Source organism: Hippoglossus hippoglossus, chromosome 8 (assembly GCF_009819705.1).
Source record: "Hippoglossus hippoglossus isolate fHipHip1 chromosome 8, fHipHip1.pri, whole genome shotgun sequence".
NCBI classification, from domain to species: Eukaryota; Metazoa; Chordata; class Actinopteri; order Pleuronectiformes; family Pleuronectidae; genus Hippoglossus; species Hippoglossus hippoglossus.
In genome coordinates this window covers 17,849,079-17,873,512 of record NC_047158.1, presented here as the reverse complement: position 1 = coordinate 17,873,512, position 24,434 = coordinate 17,849,079, and the positions used below count along the sequence as shown (strand labels likewise).

The 24,434-nt window shown below is 41.3% G+C and overlaps 1 protein-coding gene and 1 long non-coding RNA gene across 2 annotated transcripts; one reads left to right on the top strand and one right to left on the bottom strand.

Moving 5' to 3' along the window:
- Nucleotides 1-2,084: 2,084 nt before the first annotated feature.
- LOC117766730 (SEC14-like protein 1) lies at nt 2,085-13,662 on the top strand. The gene is made up of 16 exons (XM_034594052.1): nt 2,085-2,263; nt 3,568-3,662; nt 6,482-6,631; nt 6,732-6,863; nt 7,378-7,506; nt 7,599-7,818; nt 8,641-8,750; nt 8,978-9,167; nt 9,542-9,630; nt 9,951-10,021; nt 10,120-10,291; nt 11,517-11,651; nt 11,911-12,045; nt 12,301-12,552; nt 12,658-12,836; nt 13,067-13,662. Exons 2-16 carry the CDS (start codon nt 3,600-3,602, stop codon nt 13,167-13,169), a joined length of 2,130 nt encoding a protein of 709 aa, XP_034449943.1. The 5' UTR covers nt 2,085-2,263; nt 3,568-3,599; the 3' UTR covers nt 13,170-13,662.
- Nucleotides 13,663-14,053: 391 nt separating this feature from the next.
- Nucleotides 14,054-14,765, bottom strand: LOC117766799. The gene is made up of 2 exons (XR_004614751.1): nt 14,627-14,765; nt 14,054-14,537 (listed from the first exon to the last, which is right to left on the bottom strand). It is a non-coding gene; the product is annotated as an uncharacterized LOC117766799 (long non-coding RNA).
- Nucleotides 14,766-24,434: the final 9,669 nt, after the last annotated feature.

Here is a 24,434-nt window from a genome sequence, read left to right as displayed (position 1 = left end):
TGCTGAAATAAAAAATAAAAAAAATCCCCCATCAATCTACATTCAATAACCTATAATGACTTCCAGAAGGACTAAATTGTAATGGGTCTGAATACTTTCTGAACGCATTGCATCTTTCACGATATTTATTTATTACCATTAATTGTATTTACTTGTTTTTTAGGTGAAGTAGAAGTGGAAAGTAAACTTAACTTCTTCTTCACTTTGTAATATCCTCAGGATAGGATGACTAAGCGGTGAGAAAAGGCAGGATATGAATTTCAAAGTAAATCACAGTAAATCACTTTTGTCATAACACAGTCAAAGATGTTTTCTATGGCCCTTGATCATAATTACAGCATCAAATCCGCTTGCCACCCTGAATTATATAACCTCGGTGAAAACAACCAGAAACACCCACTCAGGAGAAGGAGGACATGTCTCAGAAAGGCCTGCAGAGAAGGATCTGGGGCTTCACTCACTTTTCAACGTGTTTGCCAAATCATTTCTGTCTACTTATGATTGAATATGATTTTGTTTGACTAATATCGCAGCTCCATGCTGAGAGCCAGAACTTTGAAAACCAAATCAACACAAAGGTTGCTGCAACTCACAAAGCAAAGCCTTGGTGAGAAAACCTCCATCTCTTTGTTCCATCTAATGAGAATGACTGTGCAGTTACACAGAAGGTGGAACCATTTCATCCCGATGCCTGTGCATGCAGTTGTTGAGAGGAGCTTCGTCGTAACATTATTCTTTATGCCTGAGGCTGATTAGGAAAGAGAAGCTTATCTGAACTTCACACGCCCCCTCTCAGGATGTCCCCTGCTGGACTCCTCTACCTTTTGTCGGCTGCCAGATGCAGAAGCTTTGAAACCCCCCCAACCCCCCAACTCCAGATGCTGCTTCAGGAGTTTTCACTGTGGGACCAACTGAACATCCCTGGAACAGCCAATGTTGAGGTTGTAAAGAGAAGATGAATATCTCTGCAAAGTAAAATTCCCGGATAAAATGTCACAACTACATTTGCATAGCTGTCAATCAGTATTCACCACAGGGGGTACTATGTAGAGGACATAGCGTAAAAATCCTTTGTGACCAGTCTGCAGGAAAATAACATGGACAAAGTTGTAATAGTAACCACACACTTCTGTGACAGCGGATGGTGAAGACACAGTCGGACCAACAAAAAGCAACATGCAGCTCTAGGGCAACGGTCAATTAAGATGAAGTTAAATATATATATATATATATATATATATATATATATATATATATATATATATATATATATATATTTGGTTGTAATAAGTCAAACCAATTTCACAAAAAGTTAATAAAGCAGGGAAGTCTTTCTTAATAAAGCAGGGAAGCAAATAGCCACAATTGGACAGCATGAACAAGCAGAAAAAACCCAACAACAAGACAATAAATTATCCAGCACAGATATATTTATATACATGGACAGTGAGGCCTGACCGCTTGGGCCTCCATCCATTGTTGACTCAAATAAGAGCAATATCAATAGTATCTCAAACCAAAACAGATAATTCATTGTTATTTGCATTGGCTGCTCAAGTCAGATTTATTTATATATAAAAACAACTGCAGTCGAGCCAAAGTGCTTTACGAGTGAGGCAAAGCAAGACAACACAGTAGAGTGAAGAAGTGCAATGTTAGAGATAAAACCTGTAGAAAAGAAAAACACAGGAAAAGGTTTAGATGATAAGATAAACAATGGAAAACACAGAAAAAGACAGAAAACAGAAAATAAAATAATGATATGCATTACTATAATCATAAGACTATAGATTCTCAAATGTTAATAGCGTCTAAATTGAAATCGAATGTGAAACATGTGATTCAACGTGAAACCTTTTTAATATAATCCACTGTCACGTCAGCCACAGCGCCCCCTTCAGTCCTGACCTCAGACTGTGTGACTCTGCTGCACTTTATACTTTTATAAATCAATATTAAAATCAAAACATCCATTTAAAAAAAAAAATGCAAAATTTAAATCTATCCCTCAAATATCAAGTTAAAAAAGAAAAAACATTCTAACTTTCTTTTTAAAAGTGCGTTAACGCGGACTTCCTGTTTGCGTGACGGCAGGGGGGCGGAGCTAACAGTGCGTGACAGTGGAGGACGGACCGACTCAGGATGGACTTTTTATTGTGTTGTTGACGATGAGACAATAGAAAGTTTGTCCACTCACGCAACATGGAGGAGACACGAAGCTGCGGGGACCAATAGATCCAACCCGCCGGGATTCAACCCTCATGTAAGAATCCGTGTGTTCGCTCCGCTCGGGCCTTTGCTCGCTACTGTCGCCTGTGTGTTTCACTCTGGAACAAACTGATCTGATGTCAGTTATTCGCGTTACTTCGTGACACTGACTGTTAAAACGTTAACATGACTTTTCTCCATCTTCTTCTTCTTCTTCTTCTTCTTCTTCTTCTTCTTCTTCTTCTTTTTCTACGATGCGCACTTTTTGTTAGTTAAAAGCTTACTGTGGAGACGATGTGCGTTCACGCGCTGGCGGAACAATCGGAAAAAAGAGTCTCCCAACTGGACAGTTTTGTAACACGAGCTGTTCAAATTACTTATAAACTACTTAACGCATTTTTAAAACTATCGCTGAATAGCAGCTTTTAATATGAGTTTGTCAAACATGATACTTTTGTCACTTGAAGTGTTTTTAGCCAATGCAGATGTTTTTATAATTAACGAGCAAACGTTTAATAGACCTGATTTGCCTGTGGCACCTTATTCCTTCATTCAAATTAGAACTGGGCAATAAAACAATAGTTATTGATAATGTATCGATTATGATTTGTATCAATACTTCAAAGGTTATATATTGATATATTACTTTGTTTACTCATTGTGTCACCAAGGTGAGCAGGTACAACACACAATTGATTTGTAAAATGTTTCACCGGACAACGTTCACTCAGGAGTATCAGTTTTAAACTTAAAATGATTAATATTGTGACATTTATCGTCATAATTATTGTTTTCAACTTATATGTTGTGTTTATTGTGATGTGGGTTTTGGTCACATTATCCAGCCTTAATGCAGAAAGTGGTGTGAGGGTGTTTTTTAAAGTCAAAATCAACATTATTGTCAGATCTGTCATATGTGCAGAACATAGACAGGATTCAAATGCAGTTTCTCTTTGATCCCTGGTGTAAAGATATAAGTTCTCAACTTCTAAGTAAACAACATATTAGGTAATCAAGTGACATATAAGAACACAACATAGTGCACAGTCAAATACTTTATGGAAAGTAATGTTCATCTACAGGATGCATCAAACAGCAGCAGATGTAGTAGAATAACACGCTCTTAATACACAGCGAGTTTTTTCCACGTTCCTACTTCAAAGCACATGAACACACAGGAGTCGGAATAACAACCTCACAAGGGCCTTCCCGAAAAGCAGCTGAATGCAGAGTCAGCCCAAATGAGCGTCACATGAGTGTCACTCCTCTCAGCTGATGTTCTGCAAACTTACAATAACCCATGTAAACTGCTGCTTGTTGTTTTTATTTTATTAAGCCGTGTCGTGTTTTTGTGTCTAGTCTTCCAGCTGCAGGTTGACTGAACTTTCACCATGGTGCAGGAATACCAGTCCCCGGTCCGGGTCTACAAACACCCGTTTGAGCTAATCATGGCGGTGAGTATTACTGTTTATGTTGCAGCTGCCATCCAGAGAATTAAATCTGTTATCTCTTACCTAATAAGACACCAGACAGTGGACATGGGTGTTATTACCTTTTGGGATCTTACCTAAGTCAAGTGGAGATAAGGTGCATCTTCAGTATAAAACCACTGTGGCTTTGACTCCTGTTCACTTTTAGAATTTTCCTGAATATTTGAGTTTTCACTGGATTCCAGACAGAAATCCAGACACTTTCAGAAAACAGAATATAAAATGTGTGGCCGCCCAGGGGCCGTCTGTCTTCTACTTGAGATACTCTCACCTGCCACAGCTCCTGTGATGAGTGACTGGACAGAACATACAGAGAGAAACTTCTCTCTCCTGTTGTGGTGGTTGGAGGAGGAATCTGCAGGTAGTGCACATGTTGAGGAAACTACTTACAAAACTTTCCTAGAAAGTTTCCACTAATTCCGAGCCAGGCTGATCCCTCTATATGCTTATTTAACTGGCTCCCTGTTGGATATTTTGACATCTTTGTAACTCATTAAACCTTGTGTGTTGTTTCTCTGACATCATGTGATGCTTATTGAGAGGTCAGGAGGAGTTGATTTATTTTGTTTAATTGTTTCAGTTGAACCGGGGTCTTTCTGTGTGGAGTTTGGATGTTCACCCCATGTCTGCGTGGGGGTTTTTTTTCGGGTACACAGCTTCCTCCCACAGTCCAAAGACACACAGGCTTAGGTTAGATTGAATGGAATCTCTCAGCTGATGTCAGCTGGGACTGACTTGTACAATCTGCTCCTGCTCCTGCTCCTGCTTCCTGCTCTGTGCAGTTACACATTAAGCTGAAGACTTATGCAACACTGTCCAGATAGGCTAATGCTGCTGCCGGGACACTATCTCCTCCGCCACATAGTCCGAGTCCACATCCAAACAAGCTTCTTTCCCCTGAATCATCATGATTAAAATGCTGACTGCGTCTCGACATATTGAAAAGGACCTCGAAATAAATCTTTTGTGAAAAGTGAATAACAGCTCGTATGAAAAGATTCAGACCTCAGCGGCATAAAGGAGAGACTCCAGTTCACCTCCTCCGCTCCCATTCATCTGTGAGCCTGCTCATTAGTTCCTCTGCTGATCCAGTTATTACTTACGGCTCTAATCATTGTCCAGGATGTTTTTCTGAACCATGGACATCACTGCTGTCTGCTTCTTGACACGTCTGTACGATGATCCTGGGTGTCACAGTATCACAACACTTTCTATTTGTGTTTGTGCAGACACACCATCCCATTTTTCACATGACCGATACAGGTAGAATTGAATTTACTCAGTGTTTGTGCTTCACAGCCACAGTCATCAAACCCCTATTGTTTTGCTAATGTAAAATATAATGGTGTGAACAGTGGAAACTGTCTGACTGATTGTGATGTTTAGATTAAACAGTCTTCAACGGGCTCGGACAGTTTGAGTCTGACTTGTTCTGCTCTTCTTCCTGATTAAATAATGCTTTTCATGCTCTAACAGATTTCCAACCATCTGCCATAAATGAAACCTACTCGTTGTGCTGTGTCTTTTCCACACCACCAGACAATGCTGCTTATTGTCTTAGCCGTGGAGGTTGTGTCTCCACCCCCGTCCATTTCTTTGTGGGTTCGTTTGTTTGTAAGCGAGATTGCAAAAAAAAACATTTTACTGATTTTCACGAAACTTGGTGGAAGAATGTGGTCCGGGCCTGAGAAGAAGATGAGGACCGGGGGGAGGGGTCCAGGAATTCTTTTCACTTTCTTTAACATTGCTATAGATTCCCAGAGAATAATTTATGGATCTTGATGGCAAAAAAGTCAGGCATGTTTAGGGGACTGATATTTATGAGCGTGTGCAATTTTGTTGGGATCCAAATATAGAATCCGGATCTAGTGAATTTAAATGTGGTTTCACAAGGGGACTGTGGGCCTTGGCAGAGTCGCTCTGAATTCTAGTTTAGCAAGGAAACATTTCACACACGTCTGTTGGGATGTGTGCAGGTCGGACGCGTGTCTTGCTGAAAGATCACGTCTCTAGTGTGAATTTCGGGAGGAAATCTCCTGTAAATTCTGTTCTCTTGTGCCTTTAGTCCACGAGGATCAGTTGAGCTCTTCGCACTTTTAAAACGCTTTGAGTCTCAGGATGATTTACTCCACACGCACCAGTTGAGGGTTGTCATTGTTTGCTATATCTAGGGCTCAGAGTTCCTGGATAGTATTTGCAGTAGTTTCCTACCCTGTGGTGAAGTAATTTGTTGCTTAAACATTAAACAGGCAGCTGTTCCTATTGTAATGGTCTAGTTCCTTCCCTCCCCTCAGATGCTCGTCAATAGTTTATCAGCAATATGTGCCTTTCTGCTACTTGCACACACTGATGACTATTTTTTTACATCCTGAAACGCCCGCTCAGCCGCTCAGTCAATATTGACAGGTGAACCCGTGGTGAATCTTCCCTGAGCAGACGGTCATACAATATGCTGTGGGCAATAAAGCATGAAGTAACTGTCACAGATGCACAAACGCTGATATGCATTTACATAAACTGTTAAATGCACCCTAACCCGATACAGAGATGATGTGCTGTAAATCTCTGCTCTATTCAGACATTTACTCTCATTTCAAATACAAACGACCTTGTCGTAATGGGATCACTACAAACATATTTCCTCTCCGACCAGAGAGCTGCCTCATAGTGGGCAGAACAAAAGCAAATCCCAGAGTGGAGGAGAATGAACCGAGCCAGGGAAAGCACAATAAAACTATTATGTATAGTATATATTTAATGTGTGACGTATTTCTCATCCTCAGGCCTATGTAAGGAGATTCCCAAAGTGCCCCTTGATCCCGGTGTTTGTGGACAGTAAAGTCTTCAGTGAAAACCAGAGTGAGGACGGATCCACGCTGGTCACAGAGAGGCGCTGCACCATCGACATTGATGCTCCACGACTTCTTAAAAGAGTAACTCTCCTCTGACTTTACACTGTGCAACACCATGAAATAATCATAATGTTTAAATAACCTGGTACAAACCATGAATATATTTCTTCTTTGCGTGTAGATTGCCGGTGTAGACTACCTGTACTTTGTCCAAAAGAACACTCTGAACCGCAGGGACAGGACGCTCCACATCGAGGTCACCAACGAGACCTTTTCCAGCAGAGTCCTCGTCCACGAGAGCTGCAAATACACGGTGAGTCTCTCAAACAATAAAAGAAGGTGGTGAGGATGAGAGAAGTTTTATTTCTTTGTATTGTTGTTTTTGTGCAACACGGTTTTACTGTGCCTCGTGCTCTGTTGTTGGCACGGAGCCCTTCATAAGGCCAGTGCAGTTTATGATGAAAACAATAGGAAGCAGAAAATAGAAGACACAGCCGGTATGCGCTTTTACCGCTGCATGTGCAAACCAAAAAGATTTTGTGTTTAATTTGACACAAAACAATTCTGTTTATTTTCTAAATTTAAGTTGAATTTATTTTGTTGTATTTGGGTTTTCTTTTGCTTTGTAATTATTTATAATAAAGTTAATGGTTAAACTATAAAATACCAGTTGTGTTTCTTTAAGCATAAGTGTTTGGTAAAGACATCTCAGCAATCATTACCAGTTGGGCTGTATAAACATTACATCATCTGAACAATTTAAATGACTTTTGCTGTTAAAGTTAACGATTCAGCATCCATAACAGATTATTGTTTGTCTTCCACAGGTTCATCCAGAAAATGAGGACTGGACCTGCTTCGAACAGACGGCTAGTCTGGATGTCAAGTCCTTTTTTGGCTTCGAGAACTCAGCAGAGAAGATAGCGATGAAACAGTATGCTGCTAGCATTAAAAAGGTTTGTGTCCTTACACAGAAAATGTATACACATGGTAAAGAGTTTGTCTATTTTCCAGATTATTAATCTAGTTTCATCTCTTTATGTTTCAGGGTAAAGAAATAATTGAGTACTTTCTCAAAGAGCTGGAGGAAGAAGGAGTAACTCACATACCTCGTTGGACACCCCCTGTGGTCACTGGGACTGCAGGTGCCAGGCCCCTGCTGCCACCCCCCTCTATTCCCAGAGCAATCCCAGTGAACAGTGCCAAGGATGGGCTGCCCAGCAAAGACCCAGCTGGTCCCACAGAGCTGCTGTCTGGCTCTCCTGATGGTCAGTGGTTTCTCACTAGTGCCAATAAAGTACAGAGTAGCAGCCAACACACAGCTCAAAGGAGCAGAGTAAACATTGTGTGTGAACTGTGCCTTTGTGGCCTATGGCTGCTTCACAGTACAGATCTTTACTAAAGGTGTTTTCACACCTGTCAGTTGTTTAAACATTATATCATCCGAGGTGAAGACTTGCAGAGAAACCTGTGAGCTGCTTGTGATTCTTTTTCTTTTTCTATTGTTTAATTCTGTGACAATTTCTTGTAAATGGTTCAGACTAATCTGCAAAGTCAGAAGATACGGAACAAACAAAGAAGGTGTGAAAGCTCCCGAAGAAGCTACAACTTTCCTTTCTGAGTGCCTGTCAGTTCTCACCTCATCCTTTCAGTCAGAGAGTCTGTAAACAGTACCAGTAAAAAAAAAAAAAAGAAGCTGGTTTAATGGGATAAATCTTCATATTTAAAAAGAAAAACTGAATTCATGTACGTCCTTGTGAATTGAAAAGCCTGTGGCTGAGTGTGAAATCTCACACCTCTGGTTACACAATAGTGATTTGCAAAAACACCACTTCTCTCCTCGGCTTAACAACACATTGCATGTTGCAAGGAACACAAGTGTGAAGAGCAGCAAACAGGACCAAGCTTCAGAGACTTTTCAAGCCGTAGCTGTAGCTTTTGAAAACGTGCTTGTTGCTAAGTGCCCCCGGCAACATTTTCTTTTGTGGTTCACTGGAATCTCTGGTTGAAAAAGCAGTGAAGAGCTCCTGATGTCTCCATCTGAAACATTCAATATGTGCTATCTTTACACTGTGTATTTTTGCCCATAGACAAGTTGGATGCTGACTACATCAGACGTTACCTAGGTGATTTAACGCCTCTGCAGGAGAGCTGTCTTATTCGACTGCGCCAGTGGCTCCAGGAAACCCACAAGGGCAAGGTCAGATACACACGAACAAACACACATACATTTTTTATACTTAATATTTCTAGACTCTAGACGCTAGATTTCTGCTTCGCTCCTGCTAACACAGTAAAGACAGTATTGCTCTTTGCAGATATATTGCTGATTGCAAATAGAAAATAAGCATTCATTGGCTGAAAGGTGCATTCTTCACTAACAACTTTGCATTTAGACTTTTTGACCCGTGCCTTTTTTGTGTGTAGATTCCAAAGGATCAGCATGTGCTGCGCTTCCTGAGAGCCAGAGATTTCAACCTAGACAAGGCCAGGGAGCTCCTGTGTCAGTCTCTCACCTGGAGGAAACAGCATCAGGTGGATTTCTTGTTGGACACGTGGGAGCGGCCACAACTCCTTCAGGAATATTACACTGGAGGCTGGCACCACCATGACAGAGGTACTGAATGAACTGGCCTGTTGTATCCGTAACATCTCCTCTATTTCTCTCTACTTAATGCTACAGTGAAATTGTGGAAAAGTCTACATGGGTTGAAATGAGCTGTTAATTATTGACGGTGAAGTCGGAGCACCGTCTGCCAGAGCCCCCATGTTTGTAAATGAGCCCTTGCTTTTAACAGCTCAGCTCACCTGGTTAGAGGCAGGATGTGAACCCAGGAAGTGTCCTGTGAATGTTTGAACCTGTTAAACACGAGCTCGGCAACAGCAGGTGCTAAACATTAGTGAGAGTCAGATTTATTTTGCTCTTTTGTGCAATCATTGCATTTCTGTGTGCACATGATGACCCATGTCTGCGTGTGGTGTGTGTCTTAGAGGGCCGTCCTCTGTACATCCTGCGTCTGGGTCAAATGGACACGAAGGGTCTGGTACGAGCCCTGGGAGAGGAGGTGCTTCTCAGACAGGTGATATGAACACATGCACAAGTTAATGCTTCAGCATTAGGGCTGTAACATTTCTGAAACTGGCGCCGAAACCTGGATACAAACAACCACAACCCCGAATTTGAGATGTAGGAAATTCCCCAACCCATCACCACCACCAGTTTTCACTTCTTTAGTAATGTGACAAAATTAAAATGAGGTGTAAACCAAACTGTGGGACAGAAATCTTGGTCTGAACTGAGAATTATTACAGCCCTATTCAAAACAGACATTAACACAGTAATTTTATTTTCAGATGTTTTAAGTTGTATTAATGCTGCTACATTACAACTGTGACTCAGGTCCTTTCCATCAATGAAGAGGGACTGAGGCGTTGTCAAGAAAACACCAGAGTCTTCGGCCGACCTATCAGGTGCCTAAATATTGATCTGCCCTTTGTCTGTGTTTGGTTACTTACCTGCTTTTATCGTATTAATAGTTATGCAATGTCTATGTTAACATGTTGCTCAGCTGTTGGACTTGCCTGGTGGATCTGGAGGGTCTCAACATGCGTCACCTGTGGCGGCCGGGCGTCAAGGCTCTGCTCAGAATCATCGAGGTGGTGGAGGCCAACTATCCTGAGACTCTGGGTCGCCTCCTCATACTGAGGGCGCCTCGAGTTTTTCCAGTGCTCTGGACGCTGGTGAGAATAACTGTCCACACTTGTTTTTCATGAGAATACGTCATTAGTATGAAGGAGAAACGGAGAAAACAACTTCACCAAATGAGGATAATTATCTCTATGTGCTATGCAGAGATTCTCCTGATCCCCATGGGGCATATTGTGATTGCAATATGCAGTAGTATAGTTTGTAGTATAGTTCTAGCATTCAGCAGAGAAATAAAGACAAGTATACACAGTAAAAACAGTTGAAGCATAGTGTAAGTGCTTGAAGAATGGACTGTGTAAGTTGTTAACTGGGGGGTATTTTAGTTTGTTAACCCAGAGACTCACTCTTTGAACATAAACTACTCGCTCGCAGGTTTTTTCTTTCCCTCTTGCTGAGCCTCTTTCCCTCGTTTACACAGTCCACATCATAGCACAGAGGAGAACGCATTGATCTGCAGAGGTTCATGTTTGCGGGAGAAGATCAAAACCCGTCAGTTTGTTAACCGAGACCTGCCGCTGCTGACATTACTGCTATGATCAGTCATCAGCTCAGAAAAAAAAGCCTTTATCCTTTGGGTCTATGGACAGATAGAAGTGACCCTGCTCTGAAACATTCATCTGACATCAAACTGTATAAAGCTTTAAACACACACTGATGGGAAATTTTGGTCATAGTTATTATAGTAATGGTGAGTATGATATTTCTGAGTGAGGATGATTTGAGTATGGTTGAAAAATTAAGATTGGTGCCCAGGTGAGATGGTGTTTCCTGCTTTGGCGTTTTTTAAAACTAAAATTTTAAACTGGACTAAAGTAGTAGTAGTTTTCATTATTCATAAGTTGCATTTAGTCTTCACTTGTTTTAACAGTATTTCATTTATTTTATCCAAATGCACTGCATATTAATAAATACAGTCATTAAATGCTGTGGAGCCAGATTTTTAAACATGAAGTAGAATTTAAAGTTACATTGAAGGCGGTTCAGTTCAGAGTTCGTTAAACCTTCCTGCTGGAATGGAGACGTGCAAGATGCCGTAGTTTAGCAGCAGATGGAAAACAAACGTATAAATACAGTAAAAGTTATTATCATGATAAAATCTATGTATACTATAATATAAATGCATATGCTTACTAACACCATCAACCAGCTAATAACTTTAACAATGCAGGTATGTTATTGTATTGTATTATACTATACTATATTATTTTACATTTGACAATAAGTGAACCTGCTGCTCTTCCCGTGTCTTGTTTCTAGGTCAGCCCCTTGATCGACGAGAACACTCGTAGGAAGTTCCTTGTTTATGCTGGAAATGACTACCAGGGTCCAGGAGGCCTGGTGGATTACATCGACAGAGAGATCCTCCCTGACTTCTTGGGAGGAGACTGCATGGTGAGGTCTATTCCTCAGCTTGTTGACATCTACGATTCAAAACAAATACAGAGAAATAATGTGTGTTACAGCTCTTGGTCCTCAACAATTAATTAATAACCAGCATGAATATTAAGTTACTGCCTTTGGTACAATAGGCGTCTTTAGTTGAAATCTCGTATAGTATTTTAATATTAAAACAAAGAAGTGTAACCTAAAAGACAGATGTAAACATAGATTAATGGGAGTTGTGTGTCTCTTTTGTGTTGTCATTCTCTAGTGTGAGATCCCTGAAGGAAGCACGGTCCCCAAATGTCTGTACCGGACCGCAGAGGAGATGGAGAGTGAGGAGAACCGCCTGTTGACCGACTCCATCTATAAGAGCGGCAGCGTCTTCAAGGGAGCTCCATATGAGGTACAGTCTCAGCTTCCTGATCCACATGTATCACAGACGCCATCTTTGAGACGTGTGTGATCTCTATCATGTTACGACAAAAGTATTTCTTCACAATTCCACTTTCTCTGTATGCTGCATTTTTATGTTGTGGAATCTGGCTCCACCACATGGTACAAATCCACATTGCAGGCTTATAGCAAAAGAGAAACATGATTAATGGCCCCCTGTCCGCTGCTCCTTGTTTCTAATCTCCTTACACCCCCCCCCCTGCAGATGCTGATCGAGATCACAGAGGCGTCCTCCGTCATCACCTGGGACTTTGACGTGTGCAAAGGCGATGTGATTTTCAACATCTACCACTCCAAGAGGGCCCCTCAGCCGCAGAAGAAAGACACGCTCGGAGCCCACGGCATCGCGTCCCTCGGGGCCGTCAACGCCCAGCTGATAGACAGGAACTGGGTGCTGGGCCAGGACTACAGCCTGGTGGAGAAAGCGCTCACCTGCAGGGAGGGAGAGAGCGTACAGGTGCGAGGGAGGACGGTGGACTCTGCGCTCTTGTCTTTTCTTTGTCGAAGTTGTTAAACCTCTATCATTGCAAATTAATCCTGCAGCTTCCATCTGTTCAAACAGGGCTCCCACATAACTCGCTGGCCGGGTTTCTACATCCTCCAGTGGCGTTTCCACAGCTCGCCGGCGTGCACCGCCTCCAGCCTGCCTCGTGTGGATGACGTCCTGGCCTCCCTGCAGGTCTCCTCCCACAAGTGTAAGATTATGTTCTACACCGAGGTGCTGGCGTCCCACGACTTCAGGTCAGTTTAATTAAACCCCAGAGCCTCTTCCTCTGGTCATGTTTTCTTTGCAAATATTCTACACTGCTCTTGTTTGAGTTGATCTAAAATCAATGTGGTGATATTTCGGAAAATGTAGACAAATCTGCTAGATATCTATTTTTTATACTTAAAATACTGTACAAATGCTAACATTTTACTATCAATTAATTGCAATCTAAGAATTATTATTTCCTTTCTGTTATTTCCAGGGGATCCATGACCAGTCTGGAGTCGTGTAATAGTGGTTTCTCACAGCTCAGTGCTGCCACTACCTCCTCTAGCCAATCACACGCCAGCTCCATCTCAAGGTAGCATCCGACCAACATCTGCCTCAAAGCTACAATTCCCCAGGACTGAATGACATGTGACTGATATTTCTTTATGTTGTTTGTAATTTAGATCAGAGCTGAGTAAAGTTTCTCTGATGCTTTAGTGTCTGTAGAATGATGTAACAGTTTTTTCCTGTGCTTGCGATGAAGGACTTTGTTAGTTTTTGTTTGTTTTATGTACAGTACAAGAAACTAATTAAATATACCATATGTGGTTAGATACATGTTCCTAAATGCTTAATAAATGAATTGAAATGCCTCTTAATTATCAGATTATAGACTAGATTGAATGAAAGTGAAACCTGTATAATGCATTTACCTTCTATACTTGAAGTTGCTTTCATTGCCCACAAGATGTCAGGGCACTCTACGACTGGAGCTGCTCTCTCAGCTCTGCAGTGTTCTCAACACATGCAGTTTTACATTAACACATTTTCTGCTCTTCTAAGAAATGTTTTTTAAATAAAGAAATTAACACGTAAAGTACTATTCACGTATCCTCCAGAATGTGTCTTTTGTCCTGAAATTTTGAGAAAACGTCTAATAATAATAATAATAATAACAATCATGGAGACTGGTTATTAGAGATCTTTTATAGCAATAGGTGAGATGTTAAGAGAGAGGAGATAATATGAAATCTCTATTAAATATGCAGGGCACTCTCTAGATTCCATGTAATGTTGTTTTTGGGCTTGTTAGGCGGAGCGGCTGAGTTTTCCGAGGCAGCTAATTTGAATACAATATTGTGCGGCCCCCTTGTGATCTGCCACAGGGCCAGGCAGACAACTGATTTACATAAAACTTTAATTTTCATAAACCTATCTGATGCTTCCAGCTGAAGAGTAATTGAATTTCCTGTGTTATGTGGTTGTTTTGTGTCTTGCAAACTTGTGTCATGTTGCTGTTTATCCCGACACAAGGCCAGGTGGAATGGGTTTTCTGTGTGGCTGGTTTAATGGGATTCTGACTTCCTGCCCGTGCGTCATGGTTGTTAGAAAGAGGAAGTGTATTTTTTGCCAGGGGCTTATTTACGGTTACTCACTGTGGTCTAATCACCTCCCATGACACATAAATAGCAGCATATCTTTAGTATGATATGCCTGACATGCTTTCTGAGCAGTTGCATGGTTTACGGCTGATGTTAGTGGCCTTCATAGACTTTAGAAATAAGGTCATTATATAGGTCTGTAAGGGAATACTCCTTAATATTGCATCACATTACATTTACCATGTTTACTAATCATAGTTTGGTATGGTAGCATGCGGATATTTGCAGCACTAATCAAAAAGTAAAGCTAAGGTTGATGGGAAATGTCTTTTTCGATGTGTAGGCTATTTAGCATTAATCACACTGTTGGAAAAATACAGTAAACTTTTAGGCTTTTTGCTTAAAACCGATATGTGAATCTGAAGATGGCACTTAAAAGATAGAGGATCGACCAGTCATCAGGATGCATCTTCTGGGGACCATGAATGTTAATACGATCTCATGGCAAACCCTCATCTTTGCATAGTGATGTTTTATATTACCAGTATATCTCCCTCGAACCAAAAGGTTAAATATATGTGGAGAAAACCGAAATGGCTGTGCATCAATCATCAAATAATAATTAAATATATAAGATAACATTTTTGTGACAGAGGTCTTGTTAACACACGGAACCTCTTTGGATCTCCTTTCCTAAAAAGAGCCCAAATAGAAAATAGAGTTAAATGACTTGAGGGACACGTCTATGTTAGGATTCTATGGTGTCGTTAATCATGTGGCTAATGACTTTAATATTTCAAACTATCTTTTAGCAATAAAACTTTATTATGAAAGATAAATTACTTCCTTCTCGAGTCACTGTTTGCTCTGCAGCCAACATTTTCAACATTTCAACATCTTACTATTCCTTGGTTGCTCTGATCATCACAGATATTATAAGAAGGAGATCATGTGGAATTTGTCTCCAAAGAAACAGACCCGGAGATTAAATCCCCACCACATCTCTGTGAGAAACTCTAACCTGCCTCGTAAGCTGCAGGCCGACCGAATTTTTACAACCACACTGGTGATATCTAAGTCTGGAGAAGCAGTCAAATTAAAATCACATTTTGAATAATACTGCAACCAGGAACACTAGATCTCTTAATTCTTTGGCGAGCTCAGCGGGCAGAGAGACGGGCTGCAGTGATAATATGCAGCGGAAATAAGTCTCTCTTGTTACAGATATAAACATCCCAGGCTTCACTGGGAATAGTTCATGATAATGAATAATCTTCGTCTCAGAAATACCAGACTCAGACAGGGGGATTGTCAACATGGGGCTGATTTCGGTTGGGTTTCTTTTTTTTGTTTTTACATCTCCTGCACAGTGAAAAAGAGAGAGAGAGAGATTGCACTTTTAAAAATGAACTATTCATGCATCACTCCTTTGAATCGACTTGAAAGGAGCCAACGCCTTTTCTCAGATGCCAAGGTTGAATGATAATAAAACTCACAAAACTACATCTTCCCATTTATTCCCTCTACCTATCAAATAGTGCACGGAAATGGCTTCTCTCCTAACTTGATTTGATCACAGTAAGAAAAATTCTCATTAGACATAAGGTTGTAGAGTCTCACTGTATGTGGACACTCATTAAAAACCTAAGGACCGTGTTTCATTTTCTTCCATCTGACAATCCTGACCTTCCCTCTAATTGAAAAGGAGCTCTGTAATAGAGTGCACTAAATTATTTTTAGGAGACTTGACACGCTGCAAGAGAAACTTTGTGCGGGATTGTTCGGGCGCACAAATGCGAAGCTTAAATCAAGGTCTCGTTCTCACCGTGTTGTGTGCAACCTGAAAAACAGTAAACGTTTAATGCCCCCTCCATCTGAGTTGTGGACCTGTCTATTTAACTAATCTCATATCGGCCGGGTTGAAATTCATTTTCTGACTTGATGTACCGCTGGGCCTGATTAATATGTCCACAGACAAATAGATACAGTCACGTCTATTTATCTCTGATGCCTCGTACTTCCCTTCACATCTTCAAACATTGATTTTTTTTTCCTCCGCAACAAGAAAGACCATCAATCTAGCTTCAATTTAGGCCAATTTCTGAGCACTGCCCTCATTTGCAGAGAACTGTCAAGGCTCTGCTTAGGTCAAATGTTGTTTTCATCAGGTTCCCAACGACCAGCGTGCTTTTATTTCTCCTGTATTTCCTCGGCTCACTGACTTCTATTGTTGACATTTCCATCCCCGTCTCTCTCTAAATGGGCACTGAACTGTGCAGGTCTCTATCGGCCTGCCCTCCTTAAATGTTACAGTGGCAGCCTATTTATCCATTTGCCTGTTTGGACAGAATACCAAGCGTTTCCAACTTGTCCTGAACGAAACCTTTTCCCACAGTCATGCTTCCCAGTCAAACGTGATCCAAACCCACATAGCTTTATTTTAAATTATAGTGTCAGGTAAGATGTGTACGAAATAATACACATTTAGAAATACTATTTAGAATACAATATTTGAATAACAAAAAATGTGGTTGTTCAAAAACAGTCAAATTCAAGCAAGCCAATGTCAGACACTAACACATTTAAGTTGTTATTTCTGTTAAAGGTGGAAATTATTGCTTCTGAGGCAATGTGCACTTCCATATACGAACATTACATCTGTTAACATTTCTATTGAATAAACAGATAAACAAGTTAAGACAGAAGGTTGAAACGTGATATTTATATGTTATACTGGGAGGAAGTCTTTGAGGAATCCAGAGAAATCTCCACATTTGGATTAGTGACAATTCAACTATGACGACGGCACAAAAAACACTTGCTCACGAGTGAATTACTTTATTTCACACACGGAGATATGAGCACAAAGTCTTCTTGTTGAAATTCAACAATTGAGTTTTAATAACAATAATAATGATGATAATACCAACTATTTTAAATATATATAATAATTATATAGGCAGCTGTGAGTCGGTCAAAAACTACTGTAATAGCAAAAAACTGCCTCTAGGTGGCACACGCGCTTTCCACTTTGAGTCGAGAGATCGCGAGACTGTTGACATTTTGGGGGCGGGGCCAAAGGGAAAGTCCCGGCGCTGCTCTGATTGGTCACTTTCACCGCACTTTCAACTAATGTGCGCTAACTGTGCGCAACTCCGTTTCCTGTGAGGACCCGGATGGAGGTAAACATGAAGAACACTCTCAGGACATTAGTCTTCAGGTGCAGCTGAAAGTTCATAAGATTTAGGAAGGAGAGAAATCCTCCCCCTGTCATTAATCACATGATCACAGATGAGCTGCTCAGGAACATGGCTGTAAAGACACTGACACTCACTTCCTGCTCATCACAAGACTGAGTTAGCCACTAGCTGGTTTAGGACCAGTGACATTATTTCTCCTGGGAGTTTGTAGAGTCAGTGAACCGGAGGAGTAAAGTTAAAACTGGACCAAGAGCTGAAGCTGAGGAGAAGCCAAGCCGTGAGCTGCAGGTGATTAATGTCCTTCATGTCTTTTCATGTTGTGGTTATAAATAACACATACATGTACTATGTGTGTTTTAATTGGGGCCCGTGGCCTCGCTCAGCTCCTCCTGTCGGCCGCGGTGTGAGGAACCCTGTAGGCCCTTTTCCCACGGCAGACATTTTGTCACTTCATAGCTAGAAACCCTCAGGTGGAACTTAAAAACATGAGCGAGGGGCCGCGCTCCATTTAGCTTCGCCGGTGTCAGGGTCCTGCTGTTGTGTCCCACGGCTCAGTGACTGACTCATACATGGAACAGAGCCCACATTAGTACATTCGATTACACCTGTGATTTAAAATGTCTGCCCCCGACACAGGCACATTATTCTATATTTTACATTGAAAGATGAAGAAATGTGTGTAAAATTGTAAATGGATTGTATTTATCAGGTGACTCAATACCCCCCCACCCCCCGACAAGTCTTACCGACCTCTCAAAGCTCTTTACAGCACAAGTCACATTCACACACACATTTCGTACGGGGCTTCAACACACAGGGCTTTTTCTGATGCACACCATTCAGACGTGGTCGGCACAGCCGGCGGGGGCAATTTGTGGTTAATTATCTTGCCCAAGGACACATAAAAAATGCAGACTGTAGGTGCCTGGGATTAAACCACCGATCTTCTGGTTGGTGGACGTCCCTCTCCACCTCCCTCTCCACAGCCAGCCCGCATTGAATAGCTCATAGGCTGTAAATGAAGATGGACGACGTGTCTCCACTTCATCCCACTATCCAGGAATGAAGCTTAAATATGCCCGATATAAACGCTGCCATCTTGCACATTTGAACCCTGAGTCTGTACAGAACCGATTTGGGGATTGAGTCCAGGGTACCTGCCAATACAAGCGCTCGGCCAATCCTGAGTCAGTCTCAGCTTCAATCATGACGTTTCACCCGTTTTTTATAGCATAAAATATGTAATCAAAGCCAAACATACTGGAAAATGAACACGTGAACAAACATCAGTGGGATAAGAACTACTGTAAATGACAGAAACCTTTGAGGGAATTTATTCGGCGTGCATTTTGACTTTTTAGTTTGGTTCCTGTCCCGTCTACTAACATGGAAGAGACATGATCTATAAGCCATACAGCAGCAACCCACCAGATGATGATTGACACACTTCACTTCACTTTCGGTGAGCTGTCATGTCATTCATCTGTACATACAATCTACTACACAGCCTATAGGTGGAGGTCTGTACTGATTACCTGGTGTTTTTGCCTTGGGCAGTAAAAGGCATATTTAAGGCTTCTGTCTTTGCTCTTCTCAACTGCCAAGCCTTTCCACCCCTCACAACCCACAGGTTTGTCTCATTGGCAGGCAGAGGGGCTGCCAGGAATCCCCCATACACTTGAGTGATGTGGGTGTTTGCTGAATAAAGAATAGAGAGATCGTGAGAGAGCAAACACAGAGGTAGACGGATGGAGAGAGTGAGCTAAAGGTAGAAAAGGTAGGATTTGGGAAGAGAGGAGTGGGGCCATCAAATGTAGTTTTTCATGGGAGTGTCTGTCATCTCGCCTCCATCCAGTCCAACTCTGTAGAGAGGGGACTGTAGTAGGCGCTGTTTGGTTGGAGCATGACTTGTAAGGGCAGCTGGCTGCCAACACTTGGGCTTGTGCTGTGTATATAAACCCAAATGTCTTCTGTCCTATAGCTTCGGTTTTTCTCAGCTGGTTCTGTTTATGATTTGTTTTTACATCTCAGGACAGGCATATTATTTGTATTTCAATCATATGTCATGTTCAGTGTTTTAGAATTAAAACATTTAGTAAATATATCAATTGGGCCAAGTCGGTTAACATCAAATTAAGTAGGTAAAATAACATTTTAACAAAAATGCCAAACATCCTCTGGTTCCAGGTTCTCAAATGTGAACATCTGCTTCTTCACTTTGTCCTTTTACAATACAAAATGTAATATATATATATATCTCCTAGGGACCATTTGTCTGATGAAATAAGTTGGTTAACACTTCAATTAGCAATCGTTCTTGTTAGATCAATAAAATGTCATATTTTAACGTACGAAACGCCTCGAATTGGAAAATATTTGGCAGTTTTGCATGTTTAAAAAAAAAATCAATTGACTATCAAACTAGAAAAATCATTATTTTCTATCAATCTACTCATCAATTCATTGTCTTGGTGAGAGACATTACTTTCGGTTTTGGGAAATTGTAACAGCCTGTTTTTCTAGTTTCTGACATTCTCATAGACCACACCTTACTTCCCGCACACGGCGACATGTGGATTTATTTAAATTTAAGACAATTTAATTTTAAGACTGAAGTTCTACAAAGGCGATGTTGTGTTTCCAGTATTAAAATTCATAAGCGTTCCTCCACTTAAAAATGACAGAGGCAGAATGATGCACACTACCCACAAAAAGTCTGCTGTGTGCTTGTTGTTGTCTGCAGCCCTTTACAGATGCAGTGAAGCAAAGTACAAGATGAAACTCAGCCAAACTGTGTGTGTGTGTGTGTGTGTGTGTGTGTGTGTGTGTGTGTGTGTGTGTGTGTGTGTGTGTGTGTGTGTGTGTGTGTGTGTGTGTGTGTGTGTGTGTGTGTGTGTGTGTGTGTGTGTGTGTGTGTGTGTGTGTGTGTGTGGAAAATGTTTTCTGGCACTGGCATCCGCTGCTCTCTCTTTCTGTCTCTCTAACATTATGAGGTAGTTACTGTAGGCCAGGCCCATAAGCGATCCCTAGATGCATGCTGGCACTGCACCACTCAGTCTGCTCTGTAGCCCCTGAGTCACCCTGTCTGGTTTGAACTACCTGTTTCATCTAGCGGTGTAAATTAACATTAACTATTCTCAACATGAAGTGATACCTCTATTCTCTGGTGACAGTAAGTTCATTATAATTTTCAGTGTGAGCGCAGAACATTAGAGCAGTTATGGATTGAGCCATACTGGCTTTAACTCCCTGTGACTCGGGTTATTAAAAAATCGGGAAGCTGCAGCAGTGTTGAGCTCTCTGTGTATTTGCCAATTAAGGTCCGCCCCATATTGTTTGACGCTGCATCATGAGTTGAAACAATAGCTCAACTTTTTGAGAAGTATACTTTCTGGCTGATGATGAGATGGCATGTTGATACCAACTCCTCTTCTTCTGTCCATTTAATATGAAGCCACAGCAAGTACAAAGATTGGAAAAAAGAAATTGTCACTTTACTCCAGACATACAGATATATCAATATATGTAAGAACACAAATATCCGAGTTCTGGGCATTTTACTTTGACTACCAGTGTGTCAGGGCTCCCATATGAGGTGTTAATGACATGTGACTGACAATAAAATGAAAAAATACAAATATCTAAGTATGAAAAAGAGGAGCCATAAGGATAGAATATGCAGACAAAGATGTCAACTTGGAAAGACAAGAAGATTTGGGTTTAAGGGCCGGTGTTTTTTCTGTTATTGTGAACACGGCAGACCTAGACCATCTCCTGCGGCATTTTTCATGTGTGAAAGGGAAACACCGGGAAATTTCAGACCTGAAAAACTGTTATAGGGTAAAATCAACAATTCGCTGAATGATGCCTGGTCAAGGAAAAACCTCCATAAATCTGTCAGGCAACTGCCCAGAACAAATATATCGACCTTATGCTAAGCTAACTGATTGAACTACATATTTATTCTACATGCATGACAGTGGTATCGATACTCTTAAGCAAGATAATGATGACGCCTCTATCTAAAATGTTGAACTACTTTTTTAAGGGATGTATACAACCATTAATCTCCCAACTTCATATTGCTCTACCCTGGTATTCAGAGCTGCTGCAAGTTTAATTTTGTCAGCTTAAATTCAGAGTTTGGTTTGTGTTGGATCCAAATGTAGTTTTTGGCTGTACTGCTCATGGCTGCTTGGGTTCGAGACGAGATGTGGAACTTGACAGGTTTGCTTGTTGTATGTGCCTGAGGGAAAGTCCTCACGTGGCCAAAAATGACTTTAGGCCGCCGCGTTAGCGTTAACCTTGTTTGTTGCCTTTCAGTTTGTTGTTCGGATATTGAAATGAACAATCTCTTCTCACTGCAGTCACAGGAGGATGACAGTCACAGGGAAGGTGTGATGCGAGGAAGGCTCTTACATCACTCCCTCTCGTGTCTCTGTCCAGCCTCCTGCTGGGTTTTTGCAAAGGCATTGTGGTTGTAATTGCCTTCGAGACTGGCTTAGGCTCCAGACCAAGGATCGCTCAGCTGTGATCTGTTAATCCTATTACATACTTGTTGCGCGAAGACACACAATCCTGTGTGGATGAAAGCCTGAGTGCGAGAGCCGATTTGTGCCACTTGCTTCGGCGTCACTACATCCCGTTTGTGCTGAAATGAAATGCTTTGTCAACTCTTTTGTTTGTGCGGAACATTAGCACCTCAAAACAAAGACAGGCAATGCAGTGAATTCAGAGGGATTTGATCGTCTAAACCACCAGGTTGTGGTTGTACTCTAAACAGTTGGATGTAAATTGGCTGTCTCAGAGGTTGCGTCATGACTTTACCATCAGCGTTCATTCCGATCTCACGTGTACCGATTTCCTTGGATGTCTTCACGTGAAATCACAGAGGATTCAACTGCAAACGGCATTTTCAGAAACAGAAGTACATCATATGATTCAGGGAGCAGATCTTGTCGATAACAAAGCTTGCGCCTGATGACTGATCCACCGTGATGCAATCTGGTGGTAAATGTGCTTGGACAGTTTCAAACAGTAGCCTGCTGGCACAAAGCTTCTCTGATGACGGGCGTGCTTGTCGGCTTAGATGACGGAACAATGTCTTTCTTTAGATGAAGGGGCTCTGACACTCTACACAAATATCCTGATGTATTTATCATTAAAATAATGAAGACATAAAGTCCTGATGTTCATTAAAGGAACACCCTGTACCCCCATAAGATTTATGGCCTCTTTAATCGAAGGCAATTTACAGTTAAATATGCAGACAGCACCAAGAACCTGGTTAAAATAATGATAGTGTATATCAATTTAACTCCTTTTCCCAATAACGTGACATTAGAGGACACTAGCGAGGTTACGTGTGCGTTAAACCCAGTGTGAGTTGTGATCAATGACCAAGTAACGGCTCTGACATGGTACAATTTGAGTCTGATTGGACACCTCTGCAGTAGAGGTCTGTGTCCTTGTTGTGTGAATGTGAATAGCGAACTTGCGATGATGCTGAATCCCGCCTGCTAGCCCAGGACAGTAAAATCATTAAGGATGTTGTGACGGCCACAGACGCATGTAGGATTTCCCTGTTTGCTGCTGATAGTCAATCTAACTGTGACCGAGAGGAAGGGAGAGTGACAGCGAGGTAAAGAGTGACAGCGAGGTAAAGAGCGCTGTCCTGTTCTTATTGCCACCATTGTGTTCGGTATGTATTGTTTGCCTCTGACGGCATCTTTGCTCTGACGTCCTACAGTTTGGCTCTGGGACTCAAATCTCGCAGATGCAGCCATTTTCAACTTTTCAAGATAAACTGCAGATCCAGTAATTTTGTTAACTATGTGATGCTCAACTTCAAACACAGACTATCTGCACACGCAGCACTCTCTCTCACAGGGAATGGGGCCATGACTGAGGGAGGCAGGTTATCAAGGAGGATGAATCTCTGGTAATTTCAGCCTCAATTTTGTTGTTACTTGATCAAGAAACCGCTCGGTACAGTTGCTCTTCTAAACTCGTCTGTTCTCCATGCGGTCGTGCTGTCTTCCTGAAAGCTGTGGATGTTGTTTTACTGACATCATGTCTCTCAAACGTCACAGGCGTATCCTTGGATCTACAAACAGGAGAGGTGCTCCCTGCTGCTCTTTTACAACCACGAGGAAGTTTAAAGATTAAGTAATGACACCTCATGGTCATGTTGTAGTCAAAAACCATATTAAAGCTGCTTGTTCCTCTGTTTCCACGACAACGCAGACATGAACGAGCAGCAGGAAAATGATTGCATAGAACGATGAGCATAGTTAAAGCATACAGTGAATATAACCTGCTTATTACCAGTCTTAATATTATTGGCGTATGAGCGGTGGTAAGAAGTTAATATGAAGAGGAAATGGCTCTTGCACAAATTCTTTGGATGCACCTGATTTATTATGTATAAATGAAAGTGTATTTTGACTCTTGGGTTGAAAATATTTCCTTAAACATTACTCCAAAATCGTCCTCTTAAGATTTTAAAAACATTTCCCTCATTTGTATTCATGTGCAACCACTATTTAAAAAGTTTAACTTATTTTTGTATCTGCATTTCTTTTAAGGTGCTGTAAGTCTGGATATTAACTTTATAGCTGGCATTGTCAACCAAGACAAATCAGTAATGCAATATTTCTTAATGGCAGTTTAAAGAGAGCATCTCCAAACAAAGATGCACATTTTAAGATTAAGACAAATTACAAACGTTGCAGCGTGCGTCTTGCACAGTGTGTTAGGTACTTAACAGGGCAGAAAATGTGTTGCATGCTTAAAAATGTGTCTTTGATTGAGAGTAATGTGAGTGGATAACCTTGATTTGAACCATTAAAATATGCTGTTCTGCATAAAAACACATTGAAAAGGAAGAAGGCAGAGTGATGAGAGGATGACCTTAACACTGTCCGTTCACTTTGTGGAGCTGATTGAGTAGTTCACCACCCCCTGTAAACCGCAATGACGTGCTAATAAAATGGTAATTGTATTTTAGATCAGGCTCTGAGGTCTTTCTTATCACTCCTGGGTAGACCATAACTTGTGT